Source organism: Leopardus geoffroyi, chromosome C3 (assembly GCF_018350155.1).
Source record: "Leopardus geoffroyi isolate Oge1 chromosome C3, O.geoffroyi_Oge1_pat1.0, whole genome shotgun sequence".
Taxonomy (NCBI): domain Eukaryota; kingdom Metazoa; phylum Chordata; class Mammalia; order Carnivora; family Felidae; genus Leopardus; species Leopardus geoffroyi.
The window spans coordinates 60,801,840-60,820,123 of NC_059338.1; the positions used below are offsets into that span (position 1 = coordinate 60,801,840).

Genomic DNA, 18,284 nt, shown 5'->3' on the forward strand with positions numbered 1-18,284 from the left:
CATGTCTGAGCTAGTTTGCTTTAAGGAAAAAAAATTTAAACTAGGTAATTCTCCAGAAATAAATAGACTGTATACAATGCTTCCCTTACAGATATGTTATTTTGCACAGAGATAGTTTTACTTGTAATATGATTGTGAGGATAGATAAAAGTTGTTATTTTTGTAAAAACAAAAATCATAATTTTTGAGATTTTTATTAGGCCTAAAGTTTACTTATAGTCTGTATATGAAAAAACATTTTTAATTTTTTTAATGTTTATTTTTTAGATAGAGACAACAATAGATATTGGGGGAGGGGCAGACACACACACACACACACACACACACACACACAGAATCTGAAGCAGGGGCCAGGCTCTGAGCTGTCAGCACAGAGCCTGACATGGGGCTCGAACCCACAAACAGTGAGATCATGACCTGAGCTGAAGTTGGATGCGCAACAGACTGAGCTATTCAAGTGTCCCTATATGAAAAAATTTTTAAAGAAAGTAAGATTATATGGAAAATGCAATCTTCCAGTAGAAAAGTAACTCCCTTAAAAAAATCAAAAAGTGTTCCTAATATGCAAATAATTTATTTGCTAATAACTAATAATTTCTATTTATCAAAATGTTACCTTTTAAGACCACAAGGTACTTTAACTTCTCAATAAGCTATTTTAAGCTACCACCACATTAACTATAAAAAAGGATAATATTCCTCTATTTTAAAGCCTTTTAAAATTATGTAATTTGACTAACATATGTTGCTTGAATATTTAGGTCAGTATCATGATTTCAGGAGACTACTTTATCTCCTAGGTATTCAGTGCATGAAATCCTACGACTATTTGCCTTGTATAAAAGGGTCCTAAGGAAGTGACAGTGAGGGTGTTTCAGGAAGACAAAGATCTTTAAATGTTTTTAAAACATATTGCCTCTTTGTTCTCTGTTTGCCCAAGCAAGTTCTTTGGTACCCAGGTTATTGTTTTGTCATTTATTTATAGAACATCTAATGATATTCAGAACAAATGAGAGAGAATTCTCCAATGTCTACAAGTTTGACAATGGGGAGAATCCTCCAAAAATACCTAGAGCAAGAGTCTCAACTCTGGCATTATATGTGCCCTAATTTTATGGGCTAGAATCCACCAGTCAGTTATTAAGAAATCATAATGTCTAATGAAATGTAGAACACACTTCAGGTAAATCATTATGAACTCAAGTGTCAAGTGCATGCTCAATGACCAAAATTAGAGTCCACAATCATTTTTAATTTTTTTTTCAATGTTTATTTATTTTTGGGACAGAGAGACACAGAGCATGAACGGAGGAGGGGCAGAGAGAGAGGGAGACACAGAATCGGAAACAGGCTCCAGGCTCTGAGCCATCAGCCCAGAGCCTGACGCGGGGCTCGAACTCACGGACTGCGAGATCGTGACCTGAGCTGAAGTCGGACGCTTAACCGACTGCGCCACCCAGGCGCCCCGAGTCCACAATCATTTTTGAAAGAATGAGCATCTATTTCATTTGGAAAGGATTTAGAAAAACTCGTGTCAGTTTACAGGTTATCTAAGGTATACTTCTGTCTCAGATGAGTGCACACACACAAAGCATCATGCACGTCAGTCTTCGCAGTCTTCTTGTAGGAAGGGCTTCAGATACCAACATGCAGAAGGCCTTGTAAGTAGCTAAATTCTGTACTGGAGCTTTCCCATGAGAATTTGCTTTGACCGAAGGCAGTCTTATATCATGGACAGGGTCCAGAGTATAATCAATTCAGTTACACCTCTCAACTTCCTTCCCAGTGGCTAATGCAGCTTACACATGAATAACTCTCCCACCTCCTGAATTCCAGTAAGCCACTCTCTGAATTTTTCTTAACATTTTATATAAAACATATCTTCAATCATTACACATTTTAACTTTCACAAGTCATCTTAACCAAGCACATTCCATCTTTCTCTGCTTACTGTTTCTTCAGTTTTAAATTTAATATTAATTTGTTTCTAACTAGCTAAGTCAAATAAAATAAGTTCTATTTTCTTTCTTTTTTTTAAATTTTTATTTATTTCTGAGACAGAGACAGAGCATGAACAGGGGGAGGGTCGGAGAGAGAGGGAGACACAGAATCTAAGCAGGCTCCAGGCTCCGAGCTGTCAGCACAGAGCCCGATGCGGGGCTCGAACCCACAAACTGTGAGATCATGACCTGAGCCGAAGTCAGACGCTTAACCGACTGAGCCACCCAGGCGCCTCAAATAAGTTCTATTTTCAAAATTTGTTTGTAAAAAACAACCAACAAACAAAATGCAGATTTCTATTTTACAGTTAAGGAATATTTTCATCAAACTCACCTGAAACCGGTAAAAGGTGCCATCATCTTTGAGTGTGAGGACGTGATCCGAGATTGGAAAGAAGTAGCCATGGGCAGCCATTAATGTTCCCAAATGTAGTGCCTCCACTATTTCATGAAAACAGACAAATAAAAATGTATATAAGATCTTTTTTTTTAATGCTGATTTACAGGCGTAAAGGATTTTATTTTCTTCAGAGTATATTGTTACATTCAAATTCTTGGCATCCTAAACAACTTGGCTTTGTACTTTTTCTTTTTTTCCAGTTCTTTCACACAGGGTACTGAGATGGCTCCGGTTCCTGGTAGTGACTGTGCAATGGCCAGCCATATTGCATGACGAACGGTGGACAAAAACACAGCATTATGGAACATTGAGACTGGAAAGTTATTCTGAAATCACAGAATCTGCGTCCTTCATTTTACAGGTGAGACGTATTTTGCTGTATGTTAATGTCTTCCAAAAACAATTCTATTTGGCATTCATATAGCACTTTAAAGTTTTAAAAGTATTCTCACTTGTATCACCCCCCAGCCTATGTTATGGATATCCAATACTATCAACAATTCTTCTAATGACATGGATCACTATTACATGATGTCATCGGGGAACATTAAGGCATCTAGAACCGTTTATGCTGTGTTAAGTGAGCTCTAAACAACCATTCATGCTGCTACTACAGTCCTGCAATCATCTGGACTGCTCTAGCTTCTACAGCTCTATATTCAATGTTCTAGATATGGACTATGAAGATGTTTATTTGACAATGAAAATATTACGGTTTCCCAGAAGGCTGAGAAATGTTTGGAACATAGTACTTTGATGCTCATTCTCCTTTTATAGCAACCAACAATTTCTTCCAATAAAATGGTTAATAAAATTTGGTCAACAGAATTATTATTGCATTTGTACAGGGACAACGTGAAGTTTGGCTAACTTAAATTCTAGAAAATATGAAACTCTATAAAATAATTTTTTAGTCCATCAACAAGTTAGATTTATTGATCTGTTTTGTATATTTCTATACAATTTTGTTATGGATTTAGTTAGTTTTTTAGACAAGTAAATGGTTCTTTAATTCTAGAATTCTTGCAATAGTTCCAGGACTGTATAGATCTATCTTTATTTCTAGCCATCAATCCTGGGAGCTTTGATTCTCCAGCCAATACTGAGTCACTAAGCTGCTGGCTGTGGTGCAGATAAGCATAAGAATCCTGTCCCTCCCCGCCACCCTCCCATGCTTATAAAAGCTAATATAAAAATAATTATATTTTTATAATATAAAAATAATATCATATAATTATATTATAAAATATATAAAAATATATGTATTTTATATACAATATAAAAATAATTGTTCAATTTTATCTGTGACAGTGCCCCTTTTAGTTGTCATCTATCATCTTGTAAACACTTCAATTGGTAACTTACTTCTGGCCTGTCTCTGTGCTGTTCTTGTCGGTAATAAAGAACAACTGCCAATCATCCTCTTTGCCACGTTCTTGGACGACTGTTATTAAGTGTCCCAGGCATCTTATCCACACTACGAATTAAGTCCTTCCCTGCACAGAATTTATTTTTCTACAAAGGAGCATTTGTTCGTCAATTATGTGTGTGTGTGTGTGTGTGTGTGTGTGTGTGTGTGTGTGTATGTAATGTCTATATCCTTTTAGCTCAAAGTTAAGACCTTTTCAAAGCCTGTGCTGCTTACAGCTATATACCCACATATTCTTTGACTCTTGCTGAAACTCAGGAGCTAGTGTGGTGTTGTAAGAAGAACAAAACCTTTGGAGGCACTCACTAGTTTTTGTTACTTAAACAATGTGTGCTCCTCCCACCTTACAGAGTTGTTATAGGAATCAGACAAGAATATGTGTAAAGAAGTTGGAATAGTGTCCTGCGTATAGGAGACATTCAGTATATGGTAGCTGTTGTGCCTTCAAGATTTACACATGAATTCATGTTACCTTAATCCAAATCACTGCTAGGAAATCCACTTGCATAAATTTGTGTTCAAGTAGGCTGAGTGAGAGAAACTGGCAGTCCTAAATAGCATCCTAAGTAGCCACTTACATATTATTTTGTGTATGTGTGGATCACTTATAAAATTAGAATAGTAAGAGAATCTATAAGGATTGCTGGCTCATAATAATGTGCAGGTGCTTATAGACTTGTTCATATTCTGAGTCCCTGGACTCTCCTGACAGGTAGCACAGGTCAGAGCAACCCATTACATCTGTTTTCATATTTCAAAGTCAGATGGTGCACCTATAATGTTATAACCATCTTTATTTGTTATATTCCCAGCAGTCTATGGCTGAGGAAAACATGATTAGCACTATTTTCCAGAAAGAGTATTGAATTATGGCACATGAGAAGGTTTCCAGGGAGTAGATTCAGGAAAGGAAAACTGAGATGCCCAGAAAGATAAATAGAAAAAGCCTTCTGAACTCTAATCATAGGACTGAGTGTGACTAAAGAAACAACAAAACCAGTGGGGTGCTAAAGTACTCATCAGGATTAAAAAAAATATGGTGAAAGTAAACATAGCGAAGCTGCAGGAAAAAAAATCAGAAGCAAACAAACGTAAGCACATTCTGACCTTCCTGCACCCACGGGCTACTGATTCCGAGAGATCATACATTTCTGGAGGGGTAGGTACATGTCTGGAGGTTTTCCTCATGTAGCACTACCATGCATAGTCAGATTGTAACAAGTCATGTGCTTTGTCACAGGACCACCAGAGAACGTAGCTCCAGGACCCGAAAAATACTCAGAGGAAAAACCAGGGAGTTGGGGTGGATTGTCTGTTTTCTTTCAAACTTTTAAACTTGGCACTTAGCATATCAAGAGTGATAAGAGCTATTGAGCCAATATTTGCTGAATGAGTAAATAAGCAAATTTATGAATCACGACATATCAAAAATATGAACAACATAGCGCTGCATGAAAAAAGACAACACTAGCTATTTTGTGTTGTGATGATGAGCACAGCTCTTCCAAGATAATGCAGATGTTCATAGTCTCATTTCACGATACTTATGTAAGCTTTTGAGGTGAGGCTGTGGTAGGCATTTCAACTACGGGAAAAGGTAATCACGCGCTTAATGGCATAAATGCCACTAAGAGATCTGAGAGTGGGCATGGTGTAGCGTTGTCAAGGTTGAACTGTTTCCTGCTGCACTTCCCCATGGTCCTTCTGCTTCTGAATCTCAGCACGGCCTTAACCTAATAAGAATCCAGAGGACGGGGCGCCTGGGTGGCGCAGTCGGTTAAGCGTCCGACTTCAGCCAGGTCACGATCTCGCGGTCCGTGAGTTCGAGCCCCGCGTCGGGCTCTGGGCTGGTGGCTCAGAGCCTGGAGCCTGTTTCCGATTCTGTGTCTCCCTCTCTCTCAGCCCCTCCCCCGTTCATGCTTGTCTCTCTCTGTCCCAAAAATAAATAAACGTTGAAAAAAAAAAAATTTAAAAAAAAGAATCCAGAGGACGGCTGACAGTCTTGGAACAAAGTGTTGAAAGAGTTTAATGAGTAATCCATCAAGATGGCCCTCCAATAATGACACACCAGATGGCTCCACAACATTACGCTTCTCGGCAAAATAATCACTAATTAATCTTGTACTTGTGTTATTTGCGTCACCCACACAGCTAAATAAAGTTCAACAACAAACCTACCATAAAATTCCAGTTTATTTTTCTTTTGGATAGTCAAGCCATGAACAAACTGAGAGATAAAAATCCATCTCCAAACCACAGTTACGATGGGAACAGCCTCGTGTAGCTTTGTTAAGACTGATCTATTCATTGCATTACTACACTCCCAACCCTGACTCAACAGAATTGTCAAAATTCTTTCAAAGGAAAGAGAACTCTGCATAACATAATTTACTTTTGAATCACAAGTACTTGAGAAAGTTAATAGGATGAAAAGCATATTATAAAATGGGCTTGTGTTGTTCAGTGCTAGATTTCTGTACATAGAAACATACGTAGATTTCTATACTTACAACATATTTTCAAAACTCAGTAATATTTTCCTTATCCAGAGGCCCAACCCCTGCAAGTCCCAGCTCCTCCCAAATGTAGTCCATAATTGTGAAGTGATAGAAAAATGTCTCTGAATCAAGAAAATAATAATAAAATAATCTTGCTAAATTATGTTTTTATTTCTATCATATATTATTTATTTTTATTTTCTGTGTAATACTTAAGAATGGTATTGTTTCAGCAGCAGCACACAGCGTACTTGAGGTAGTAAATGCGATTAGTATGTGGGGAGAAATATTTTGGAAGGAAATCCACTCAAAATAGAAAAAAATGACAGCTGATGATATGATATGAGGGAGAAAAAAAGCTAAAAAGCAGACAGAGGTTAGTTGCTACATTACAAAATAACAGGCCTTCATCAAGCTGATTCTGAGTCATAAAGATTCTGTTGAACTTCTTACTCTCTGCGCAAGGAGACAGGGAAGTGGTCATTTTAGAAACACTTCAAAATACTCTAAGTTTTTTAGAGTTGGCATTTCAAAAGGTGAAGTTAGTCATGTGGAAAAATCAAATAGGTAGCACATTTGACTCTCTCGCAAGGTCAAATAAAAAGTGAACTATTACTATATTTAGGAATTTGTGAGGTAAGTCCACATTCTCAATAGTTCTATGGTTACTGAAAAAAGTAGGTGTTTGAGATTTCATTGATCTTTTTTAAAGCATCATTTCCACATAGAAAAATGTTGTGCCGCTTGCTTTTTAACAATCATAATCAGGAAGGAAAAGTGGATAATATGGTGATATAGAATAGATAAGATAAAATAGATTCTGTTTGGAAGAAATAAAAACAGAGGCATAGTTTAGATCAACCGTGAGGAATGCCCTAGGTAATTAAGTACATAATATTCCCAAATAAAGGAGCAGAGTACAGAGGCGAAGCAGCCAGGTCATGCAAACCTGCTGCCTGGGTTCAAATCCTGACTCCCTCACTTGCTGGCTGTGTGACTTGGCAACAGACTGGCATTTTCTGGGCTTCAGTGCACTCATTGCAAAATGAGGATAATAAAATATTTACATCAAAGTTTTGTTGTGAGGATAAACAGAGATAATATGTGCAATGTGCTTAAAATAAGGTCCGCCATGTAAAAAGCATTCTAAAACTTGAGTTATTATCAGTTAGTTGATACTTAAGAAAGCACACATCCAGTAGCACTCAGTCTAGTGCTAAAACAATGAGGAAACTGGTAGCTGGTGTTGATCTAAGCCTCCAGGTCATGTTAAACACTTATAATTCAACATCTTTAAAGTCCTCCAGGTGATCACACTGGAGTCTTTTGTGTGTAGACGATGAATCTGCTCTAGAATATACCTCTACTTTCTCCTAGACAGCAAAGAACACTACCAGGATCCCAAAGATTTGGTGTCATGGTTATAAAGAAAGATTTCCAGAGGTAATATACCCTGCACACTGGGTTTACAATCCAACACCTGACAATGCCGGGGATCATCGAGAAAGCCCCTGGCTTAGGAGAGAGGTGGGCAGGACTGACTGACCAGGACATGCTGAGCTGACACTGCTGAGAAATGCTGGTGACTGGGGAATCACAGTGATAGCAGCCAGAACACAGATGAATTCTTAGGAAACCATAATATTTGCTCAGGATTCCAAAACAACCCATTAAGAAAAAAACAACTGGCATTGAGAGTAACACAATCATAAATCAGTGGCCCTTATCAGAGACAGAGTAGAACAGTCAAGTTACCTAATATCAGCAGGTATTAAGAAATTATTGAAATATTAAGAGCAATGCTAATTTATTTTATTTTATTTTAAGTTTATTTATTTAGAGAGAGAGGGAGAAAGAGAGAGAACATAAGTGGGGAAGGGGCAGAGAGAGGATCCCAGCGCAAAGCCTGCCTTGGAACTTGAACTCACAAACTGCAAGATCATGACCTGAGCTGAAGTCAAAAGTCAGATGCTTAATCGACTGAACCACCCAAGGTGCCCCTGCTGAAATTTTTTTTAAGAGAGACCTATGTAATACTGGTGTGGAGAACTGGTTTAAGGTCTATGTTATATAATAACTACATGATATCAAGATGTTTATTTCACAAATACAGTATATCCCTCTGTATAACTGGTAGTTCCATCATTGTACAAAATGGACCACATTTCAACAAGACTCTATTATATTTATATGTATTATAGGTGCATAGAATGGTAATTCATATAAGAGAAAATCACTTTGAGTTCATCCAAGAACCGTGTAAGGAAACTGTAATAGTCACAAAAGCCAAGGCAATAATAAGTTATTCCGGAAAGCAACATTCCCTCTAAAATTCAGCATACTGGAGTGCCTGGGTGGCTCAGTGGGTTGAGCATCAACTCCTGATATCAGCTCAGGTCATGATCCCAGGGTTGTAGGATTGAGCCCCATGTTGCTTCTGTGCTGAGCATGGAGCCTGCTCAAGATTCTCTCTCTCTCTCTCTCTCTCTCTCTCTCTCTCTCTCTCTCTCTCTCCACTCCCCTTTCCCCATGTGTGCTCTCTCTAAAAAATAAAAATAAAAAAAAAAACAAATAAATAAAATAAAATAAATAAAATAAAATTCAGCATACATTCTGTAAAATTTCCACCACTGAGCCTGGCTGAATGAGCTGAAAGGAGGGGGGATGCAGTGAGTTAATTTATTAGACAGGGGGTTTCCCCAGCATGTGTTGGTTCACATGAGCAACAGTACATGCTACTGAACAAGCACACATGCGTACCATGGAGAAACATGCTCAACTGCAGGTCGTGGGGTTGAATTTGAATCCCAGTTTAGTTCTGTGACTGCATATCCTAAGTCACCTTGTTTCTCTGGACCTTAGAGTCAGCATCCATAAATGCAGGGCTGGATTGCCACATTCTTTCCAACTTGGATTCTCTGGCATTCAACCAAGCTTCACCTGGAAGTTGTGGCAAAAATGCTGCCACCCTTATTTTGCCTCTTTGTGTCAAAGGGAAATTGGTTTTTCTTTTTCTGCAAATAATCCTTCCCTGTCTATGGCCAATTCTCCAAAAAAAAAAAAAAAAAAAAAAAAGAAAAAAGTACAGTATAAAGTATACTACCTGAATTGAATTTCAGTTGCTTAAAACTCAGTCCTCATGATGACCTAGGGCTGCTACAGTAAAGAATTTTGCGTGTCCAGAGCAAATATCACACTTATTTCAAACAAATAGGAACTGGATTGATGAGTATTTTATATTTATATATTTTCTGAAGCTAGTTGTAAAAATGCAGGCATGATATGGGAATAACCAGTAATTCACCCCATGTAACAAAATGACCTGGATGCATTTGGTTTGAAAATCAAATGTCACTCCTAAAGAATAAGCAACATAGTCTTCTGATAATACCTAATAGTATCTTTAAAAAAAAAAAAATTCACTATTCATTAATGTATTTAAATCATGATTAAGTATAAGACTTAGCATCCAAGATCCATAGCCTTGGTCATAGAAAAAGGCACAGTTACTATGAAATTTCTAAACAAAGCCAGATGTAATTTCCTTTAATACTATTTTGCAGAAACCAGTGCTTCTACTGGAGGAGCAGTTTGGGGCATCAGAACTAATGTCTGAAACTCTCTAGATTACCTTTACCACCCGCTGTTCTCTTTTTAAAATAAAAATACCAGTTGGCATAAACATGTGTAACTTATCAATTTCATTTTCTCATGTTTGTGTCTTCATGCTGGGTTTTGTGTGTGTTGGAAACCAGTTAACCTGGAAATAAGCAATGTCCGGGAATTCCTGATTTTTAATACACAATACATGCCATGGTTCTCCTCAATAGAGATGGTCCCTTGCAAGGAACAAAGTTTGGAAATGAGAAGGTGTAAATTTGTTAAATGAGATGCAATCATTAAAATGATTGCTCTTTTTTCCATTTAAAAACAGCACAGCCATCCATCAATAATCTGACTCTAATTTTAAATATCAGAAAGTTATGACATTTCACAGACATGAGAATGAGGCAGACTCACAAACCAGAATGAAGAAATACAGATGAGCTAATTAAAGGATTAACACCCCCTAAAAAATTTATTTTTGTACAATAAGCCAAAATTTAAACACCAGATGTTTTTAAATTAAAATCAAATCTAAAAATATGGTTTCATAAGATTCTTCTAATAAAGTGTGTAGGCAACTCTACTGCCAAAATTCAAATCAAGATATTCTAGATGCTATATCGATGAGAACAATAAGACATGACTGATCCTCAGTGGGTTTGTAATATTTGTGGACCACCCTTCTACGCTTGCACCTGCTGGAGAGTGCACAGCACATTATGAGGCAGTAGTTAGAGCACAGACTTTGAGCAACATTGTCTGGCTGTGCTGCATATTAGAAATCTTCTGGTTTTGGATTTGAATTTTTAAAACTTTCACTATCATGAACAACCTTGTGATAAACATTCTGGTGACATACCTCCTGCTTGACTTCTCCCCTGAATAACTATATTGTATCCAAGAGCCTGTGTGACATCTCCACTTGAATATTGTATAGGCCCCTTGCATTTATCATTGCAAAACCAAACTGCTGATTTTCATCTCACACCTGCTTTTTTTCAGTCTTTCCCATATCAGCAAATGTCAGTGATATTCATTTAACTTCTCAAGCCAAAACACTTGAATTGTTTTCAATGTCTGTCTTTCTTTCACTTATCACATCCGGTCCAGGAGCATATTCTGATGATTGTTCCTTGTGAACCCAGAATCTACCCACCTCCACCACCCCCAGCCCAAGCTTGTATCATCTCTTGATGAGATCTCATTCAGAGAGGAGATGACATTCAGATTAGTTTCCCTTCATGCCCTGCTCTTTGCTACAGTGATCATTTTAAAATGTAAACCCAGCAATTCCATTTATAGGTATTTATCTGAAGAAAACAAAAACACTATTTCAAATAGACACATGCACCCCTATGTTCATAGTAGCAGTATTTACAATAGCCAAGATATGGAAGCAACCCAACTGTCTATCAATAGATAAATGGATAAAGAAGATGTGATCACACACACACACACACTCTCACATACACACACTCTCTCTCACACACACACACACACACACAGATATATTAATCGGACACAAAAAAAGAATGAGATCCTGCCAATTGTGATAACACAGGTGGGCCTAGAGGATATTATACTAAGTGAAATAATTCAGATTGAGGAAGATAAATACTGGATAATTTCACTTATGTGTGTAATCTAAAAAAAATGAACAAACAAAACACAGACTCATATATACAGAGAACAAATTGGATGATTACTAGAGAGGAGGGGGTTGGGGGCTAAACAGAGTTGGTGAAGGGAATTAAGAAGTACAATCTTCCATCAGAATTACAAAAGTATGGCCAACTAATCTTTGACAAAGCAGGAAAGAATATCCAGTGGAAAAAAGACAGTCTCTTTAACAAATGGTGCTGGGAGAACTGGACAGCAACATGCAGAAGAATGAAACTAGACCACTTTCTTACACCATTCACAAAAATAAACTCAAAATGTATAAAGGACCTGAATGTGAGGCAGGAAACCATCAAAACCCTAGAGGAGAAAGCAGGAAAAAACTTCTCTGACCTCAGCCACAGCAATTTCTTACTTGACACATCTCCAAAGGCAAGGGAATTAAAAGCCAAAATGAAATATTGGGACCTCATGAAGATAAAAAACTTCTGCACTGCAAAGAAAACAATAAAAAAAAAAACAAAAAACTAAAAGGCAACCAACAGAATGGAAAAAGATATTTGCAAATGACATTTAGACAAAGGGCTACTATCCAAAATCTGTAAAGAACTCACCAAACTCCACACCCAAAAAACAAATAAATTCCAGTGAAGAAATGGGCAGAAAACATGAATAGGCACTTATCTAAAGAAGACATGAGGCACATGAAAAGATGCTCAACATCAATCCTTATCAGGGAAATACAAATCAAAACCACACTGAGATATCACCTCATGCCAGTCAGAGTGTTTAAAATGAACAAATCAGGAGACTACAGATGCTGGAGAGGATGTGGAGAAATGGGAACCCTCTTGAACTGTTGGTGGGAATGCAAACTGATGCAGTCACTCTGGAAAACAGTGTGGAGTTTCCTCAAAAAATTAAAAATAGATCTACCCTATGACCCAGCAATAGCACTGCTAGGAATTTACCCAAGGGATACAGGAGTGCTAATGCATAGGACACTTGTACCCCAATGTTTATAGCAGCACTTTCAACAATACCCAAATTATGGAAAGAGCCTAAATGTCCATCAACTGACGAATGGATAAAGAAGATGAAGTTTATATATACAATGGAATACTACTTGGCAATGAGAAAGAATGAAATCTGGCCATTTGTAGCTACGTGGATGGAACTGGAGAGTGTTATGCTAAGTGAAATAAGTCAGGAAGAGAAAGACAGATACCATATGTCTTCACTCTTATGTGGATCTTGAGAAATTTAATAGAAGACCATGGGGGAGGGGAAGGAAAAAAAGTTGGAAAGGGAGACAGCCAAACCATAAGAGACTCTGAAAAACTGAGAATAAACTGAGGGTTGATGGGGGGGGGGGGGGAGCGTTGGTGATGGGCATTGAGGAGGGCACCTGTTGGGATGAGCACTGGGTGTTGTATGAAACCAATTTGACAATAAATTTCACATTAAAAAAAAGAAGTACAATCTTCTAGTTATAAAAAGAATATGACACAGGGATATAGTGTGCAGCATAGGAAATACAGTCAGTAATATTGTAACAACTTTGTGTGGTGACAGATGGTAACTTGACTGTTGAGAACTGTCTAATGTATATAAATATTGAATCACTGTGTGATACACCTGAAACTAATACAATATTGTAGGTCCATTATTCTTCAATAATAAAATATAAATAAGATCATGTCATTCTTAGTACAATCTTCCAACAAGCTCTCATATTTCTCAGAACAGAGCTCAAATTCCTCGACTTGGCCTTAGAAAATCCTACCTGATCTGGCCACCAGTTACTTATCTGTCTTCTATTATTCACTCCTTCACAGATCCTGCCCTAGAGCATAGACCTCCTTGCTGTACCTCAGACATACCAGGCATGTGTCTGCCATGAGGCTTTGCACTCTCTGCCTGGAATGCCAGCACTCTTTGTCCAAAGAGTTGGACATCCCACTTCATTCCTTCAGTTGATCTCTGGCCAAGGCCACGACATCAGTGATTATATACCTGACTGCCCAGTATAAAATAGGATTCACTCTCTACACATTTTTTTTTACTTTGTCTTCTCTTCATAGCACTCACCACCACTTACCATATTACACATGTATCTATTTATTATTAATCTTCCAATGAACATGCAAGCTCCATGTGAATGGGAACTCTTTTTTTCTTTTTGGTTGTTTTTAATTTGTTTGCTTACTTTTTTGGTTTGCTATCTTATCAGCACCTAAATTTTCTGTAATATTACAAGCAACTAAAAAAAATCTATCAGCAAAAATGGACACAAGAATCCTATATTATTTCATAGAATGAATTCTTAGAAATAATACAGTCAAAAATTACAGACATTTTTAAAGCACTGCTAAGTACTGCAAACTTAATTTCTAAAAGTGTATATAATTTAAATTCTCACCAGGAGGTTATAACTGTATTGGTATCCCTGTAAACTTATGAACCATTTTGCATTAGGATTCATTTCCTCATTCCTCATTTGCTGGAATAAATGTCCTGCTTTAATTTGAATTAATTTGTGTTGTGATACATTATACTGAATTTTAGCTAAAAAAAAAAAAAAAAAAAAAAAAAAAAAAAAACAAAACAAAACACCCCAGTCTTAATATATCTAGCATGAGTGAAAGAAAAATACACACAAAGTTTTCAGTGAAGGCTTTGAGAAAGGCTGGGTTAGACCAGGCATGGAAGGGTATTAGACCCATGGGAAGAGTAAAGTCTTCAATTTCTCTCCAATCCTCCTAAAAATGCTTTCCTTTCTAATTCTTCATTTTTGATTTCTTTCCCTAGGATTTATCTTACTTACCTACTTAATTACATTATAAAACCTTTTATACTTTAATTTTTTCTCCATTATTGATTCATACCAGGCTTTACCAATTTACTCCATGAGTCTTCATTTCTTCATCTATCCATTCATCTACCCAACTATCCATCCATCCATCCTTCCACTCATTCATCCATCTTGCTATTCATCTAACATATAATTATTCACTTTATGCTTGGTTTCATTCCATGGATACAAAAGTGAACATAACATTCTCTCTGTTTATATCTTCAAAACACACAATGCAGTAGAATATGCTTTAAGAAAGCAGGTAATGACTCTGGCTTCAAATGAGACATGATAAAGAGCTTAGAAGTTGTCACTCCCATCCTTACAACAAGGAAAAGCTGAACAAGCTGAAAATCAACTTTTCCTGGAGCAATCAGACAACTGAGGTTGTGGGACAAACCTCTACCTGAAAATCTGCAGGGACAGGCTCATTCAGAGACATAGCCCAGATTTACTCACTTGGAGAATCAATTCATCCTTTCTTTCCATTAGTGATAAACCTAACAAAATATATACAGGATCAGTGTGTAAAAAACAGGAAAACACTGACAGAAGAAATAAAATACAGTATATTTCATGGATTGGAACACTAAGGTGCCATTTTGTTTCAATTTGATCTACAGATTCATTGCAATACCAATCAAAATCTCAGCAAGCTATTTTGTAGACACTGATAGAATCATTCTAGAGTTCAGATGGAAAGGCAAAAGACCCAGAATACGCACCATAATACTGGAGAATAAAAACAAAGTTGGAAGAGTCACACTATATGACTTCAAGATTTACCTTAAAGCTATAGTAATAAAGAAAGTATGGTATTGGTTAAAGAATAGAAAAATAGATGACCAGGGGTGCCTGGGTGGTTCAGTTGGTTAAACGTCCGACTTCAGCTCAGGTCATGATTTCATGGTTTGTGAGTTTAAGCCCTACGTCGGGCTCTGTGCTGACAGCTCAGAGCCTGGAGCCTGCTTCAGATTCTGTGTCTCCCTCTCTCTACTCCTCCTCAGCTTGCACTCTGTCTCTCTGTCTTTCTCAAAAATAAATAAACATTTAAAAAAAGAAAAGAAAAATAGATGACCAGAACAGAATACAAAGCCCAGAAACAGACCCATAAAAATATAGTCAATTGATCTTAGACAAAGATGTAAGGGGTATTAAAAAAAAAAAAAAGATAGTCTTTTCCAGGAGTTATTTGTGGTTTTACACAACCAATTGTTATGTAAAAAAAAAAAAAAAAAAGCCCCAATGAACTTAGATACAGACACTTACATTATCACAGATGATGTAAGGTTCACTGCAAAGTGATGCCCCACTGCCCCGCCCTTCATACTTTTCTTTGGAAAGAAGTTATGAAATGTAGCCCCAACTTAAGGAGTGAGGAGTTACCCTCCATCTCATTAAGGGTAAAATGTATAAATAAATTATTTGTAAATTTTTGGCAATGGACCTTTGTTTTTATCCTTTATTTATTATTTGTTTATTCATTCATTCATTCATTCATTCATTCATTCATTCATTCTCTATCAGTATGAACTTATGGATGCATTTTTAAAAAAAATATTTTACAATATAATCCAGTGGTACTTTATTTTGTTGCAAAAATTGTTCCATCTCTGGTCACTGGGAACTCTTTCAGTTGGCTCCCATGTCCCCTTGGCATACCTCCATCATTATGTGTACACTTAAATACATATTACTAACTGAAAGAAGCCAGCTTAAAAAGATTATAGACTGTATGACTCCATTTATATGACATTCTAGAAAAGGCAAAGCAAGAGAGATGGTAAACAGATCAATGGTTGCCTGATGTGATGAAAATGACATTTTATATCTGGTTTTCCCGCCCCAAACCTATAATCCCAGTCTAATAATGCAAAAAAAAAAAAAAATCAAACATATTCCAATCCAGGGACAGTTTATAAAATACCTGACCATTACTCAAGACTGTCAAGGTCATAAAAAACAGGAGAGTCTGAGAAACTCTCACAGTTTAGAGATGGTTACCAAGACATGACAACTAAATGTAATGTGGTAACTTAGATGGGATCCTGGGACAGAAGAAGGACATTAGGTAAAAAGAAAGACAATCTGAATAAATTATGGACTTAAGTTAATAATGTATCAATATTGGTTTCTTCGTTGTGACAAATGTATCATACTAACATAAGACATCAATAATAAAGGAACTGGGGTGGGAGACATTGCGGAGAGCAATCAATGAAATTGTATTCAATAGCATGGAAGAGTTGAAGTTGTTTTCAAGAACTCAGAATAAAGATAAATGAAAGATGCATTGGTCACAACCCCAAGGGCTTCCAACCTGGCTGTCTTCTGATCTATGTTCCACAATATTGTCCTTTGATCTTCTAAAGAACAAACTCTAACTTTGTATTTGTTCTAAGGATCAAATATAATGCAACTAAAGTTATTTAACATAGTCTCTGGAACAGAGTAGAAACAAACAAATGTGGCTATCATTTTGTTGCTTTCCAACTTAAATCTATTCAAAGTTACCAACTTTTCCCCATCACCCAACTCAGTCCTTAATGATGTCCTTGGGGGCAAGTTTCATCTCTGCTCTACAAAGAAGTTGTTTCTGATAACTTATCCTGCCCAAGCCCTGCCTTTGCATTATATTCACTCATTCTTTCAGTCAAACTAGATGGTCTGGAGCAGGCTGGTTTTCTCTCCTGTGCCCTTACTCTAGTATTTATTATATCCAGAAAAGCCCCCTGGCTTATCTTCACCGGGTGAAATTCTATGCAATTCCCAGGGTCCACTCAAATACAGCCTTCCCTCATGAAGTCTTTTCTAAACCCGCCAGGAGTGCACCCTCCCTCCAATGAGCTCCCAATGCTTGATATCTTTTATTGTAACTAATTGTGTTCTGGTATTAGTCTTTCATATTATTTCACAAAGATCCTGAAGGATAGGTTATCTGCTTAAACTTTTTTTATTTCCCTGGCCAAGCACTCTACACCTGTTACATGTGGAATTTATCAATTGTGTTGAAAATAAAGAAAGGAAAAATGACTTTAACTTTAAAAAATATTTACTTTTGAGTATTTCTTTGATACCTATAATAAATTCCCACTTTGATAATAGATACAATTAAAGCTTGCAATTCAGGGGCTGATATATTACTTTTAAAAGACAAAGTTGGAGAGCCTACGTGGCTCAGTTGGTTAAGTGTCCAACTCCTGATTTTGGCTCAGGTCATGATCTAACAGTTTGTGAGACTGGGCTCCACATCAGGCTCTGCGCTGAGGGCATCAAGCTTGCTTGGGATTCTGTCTCCCTTCTCAATGCCCCTACTCCTCTTGTCCTCTCTCTCTCTCTCTGTCTCTCTCTCTCTCCCTCTCAAAATAATAAATTAATAAACATTTAAAAGACCAAATAAAGAGTTAATGTCTTGATTGAAGCCTCACATCTAATAGTTGCTCTAAGAATAACAAGAAGAAAATATGTAATTTGTATGAAAGGATTATTAAATTTATTATTTTGTACCTATAAATTGCAAGGTTTACTATAATAAAACTTGAGAATTTATTAAATTTTGAAAATAACAGAGGATAGAAAAACTTCAAATGTCATCATCTCAATTTTTAATTAACACATAGCGCAAACACAAAAATTATTTCAACTCAATCAATCCACATTTTACATCCAAGTACATGCTTACATACATTTGGATAGAAAACAGCTAAAACCCAATTTACTTTTCTTCCAGAAATCTTTGAGCCCAACTTTGTTTTAAAGTAGGCTTCACCCTCAGCACTGAGCCCAACATGGAGCTTGAACTCACAATCCTGAAATCAAGACCTGAGCTGAGATCAATAGTTGAATATTCAACTGACTGAGCCACCCAGGCTAC

At 36.9% G+C, this 18,284-nt stretch overlaps 1 protein-coding gene across 10 annotated transcripts in view; it reads right to left on the reverse strand.

The window, feature by feature from the left end:
* Window positions 1-18,284, reverse strand: part of RGS7 (regulator of G protein signaling 7) — a 525,490-nt gene that overhangs the window by 138,472 nt on the left and 368,734 nt on the right. For all 10 annotated transcript variants that reach the window (XM_045453091.1, XM_045453093.1, XM_045453096.1 and 7 more), the window contains one exon: window positions 2,335-2,441. In XM_045453091.1, the coding sequence (XP_045309047.1) occupies window positions 2,335-2,441 (107 nt within the window). The remainder of the gene's footprint in view (window positions 1-2,334; window positions 2,442-18,284) is intronic.